The 2,091-nt window shown below is 69.8% G+C and overlaps 1 protein-coding gene across 1 annotated transcript in view; it reads left to right on the forward strand.

Annotated features, from left to right (window-relative positions):
• The window catches only part of COL6A1 (collagen type VI alpha 1 chain), a 21,592-nt gene that overhangs the window by 12,995 nt on the left and 6,506 nt on the right, over window positions 1-2,091 (forward strand). Inside the window, 2 exon segments of the mRNA XM_025040316.1 lie at window positions 869-984; window positions 1,104-1,196. Of these exon segments, the coding sequence (XP_024896084.1) occupies window positions 869-984; window positions 1,104-1,196 (209 nt within the window).

The raw sequence follows: 2,091 nt of genomic DNA on the forward strand, positions 1-2,091 counted from the left end.
GGTGGGGGGGTGGGGGCCAGAGGGTTCGGAGGACCCCCCACCTGCCTGGCGGGCAGGGTCACGGGGCACTGGGCCCTGGACGAGGCACACCGCAGCCCAGGAGACGTGGGGGAGGGGCCCAGGTGTGCGGTCCAGCTGCGGGTCAACTTGGGAGTCTGTGCATGGAGGGGTCCAGGATTGCTGGGTGTGACACCTTCCAAGGGCCACACTGACGGAGCCCAGAGGGAGCAGGGGGTCTGACCTGCCTCGTGGCGGGCGGGAGGAGGGGTCCAGGGGGCTGGGAGCCTGGGGCGGGGGGGGGGCGCTGGGACCACCTTCCCAGGGGGCACCCCACCCTGTGTTCCCAGCTCATCTCCCTCCTTCAGACCCCAGGCCCGGGCTCATCGCAGTGGTCGTGGGAGGCTGGGGGGACACGTGCAGAGGGTCGCAGCCTCAGGGACAGGTGGCCAGAGCTGGGACAAAGGATGGGCAGTGAGCCGCCATGGTTTGTTGAAGGCCGCTGGGTCGGCGGCTGGTCTGGGCGAGGCCACAGGTGCTGGTGGCCTCCTGGTGGCCAGCTTCATGGTGGCAGAGGCGTGTGGGGCTCCCTCGGGCCCAGGCAGACCCTGGGAGGGTGCTGGGAGGCGGGGCACACAGGCCTGGTGAGCCCCTTCCGAGCCTGGTCCTGAGGGGGTGGGCGGAGCCGTCCGGCATGGGGACAGATAAGTTTGTGAGAACGTGAATGAAACGGGCTGCGTGGGGAGGGGCCGATGCCCACTTGCACTGATGGGTCCAGCCAGGGACCCCGCCCCACACTGCCGCCTCCCCGGGGGGCGGGGGGGCGCTGTCCTCGGGAGCAGCAGCTGAGCTGAGTGCCCTGTGGTCAAAGGTGCTGTCCCACAGGGGCACACTGCCCACCATGTCTTCCGCCACCGGCTCCGCCTTTGGCCTGAGACAAGCGTTTGTCCCCAGCTCTACGGGCTCTGTTTCCTGGCCCATCACGGGGTACCCTGTTGTCCCAGGCCTCCTGCCGGGCTGCCCTGTGCAGAGAGGGGCTCCCAGCTCTGCCTCGTGCCCTGGGCCTCAGGCCCGGGACTCTGTGTGCCGCTCTGAGGTCTCCCCAGGTGTCCCCACCCCTGCCACAGGGCCCCTGGGGTCGTCACCCTGAATGGCAAGGACTCCAGCCGGCCTGGGGCCCTGGCTCCAGACGTGGCTCGGTGCCGTCTCCAGGGCTGAGGGCTTTGCCCTCCCCTCCTTCCTGCCGCTCCCTCCCCACCCCGTGCAGGAGACCCCTGAGGGGCATCCGGGGCCGTCCAGGAACCTGCCTCCTCTCCCCCTGCACCCCACTGTCCTGGGCCCCCCCAGGCCCCCCCGGTGTGGCTGCTGGGATGCGGTTTGGGCTGCTGGCTTCGCACCCTCTGTCCCTCCTGCGGGGGGACAGCCGGGCAGGCCGCAGCGGTGGCGTCTGGGCTCAGCCTGGGGAACTCCAAGTGCCAGGAGCGGGGACAGTGGGGTCGGGGAGCTCCAGGCATGAGCTGCCAGACAGGCCGACCTCGGAGGGCCGAGCCTGAGGCGTTGCTGGGGCTTGGCTTGTGGCCTCGAGTTTCTGGTGGCTTTTCTTGTGGAGAAAAATTTGGAATTAGAGTTTTAAGCAAGAAGAATTTCAAAACTGAGAGAGCAGCACCCACAACAGGGCCAGGCCGGCGGCCAGTCGTCCTGGCAGGCGGCAGAGAGGCCTCGGGGCCCCTCGGGGACACCCCGCGGAGTCCCAGGCCTAGCTCGCTGGGAGCTGGCTGTCCCCGGGGACTCCCCGGGGCTGGGCCGTGGGTGGAGCCGGCAGACAGGAGGGGCGGCTCAGGCAGAGGGAGGCTCGGGTTCCTGGGCCACAGACAGGCCCTGGAGCGGAGCTGCCCCTCCGGGTCAGCAGAGGCCGTTAGCGCCCACGGCCGCAGCGGGGGCTCTCGCGGACAGCAGAGCTCTGCCCTCGACCCCGAGTTCGGCGTCTTCTGGAACCCCAGGAAAAGCGTGAGGGTGGGTGTGGGCCTGCCGTTCACACAGACAGCTCAGACAGACGGCCACTGGGGGGGGCTCTCCTGGCCGGCCACGAAGACG

This window comes from Pteropus alecto, unplaced genomic scaffold (assembly GCF_000325575.1).
Source record: "Pteropus alecto unplaced genomic scaffold, ASM32557v1 scaffold339, whole genome shotgun sequence".
Lineage (NCBI taxonomy): Eukaryota > Metazoa > Chordata > Mammalia > Chiroptera > Pteropodidae > Pteropus > Pteropus alecto.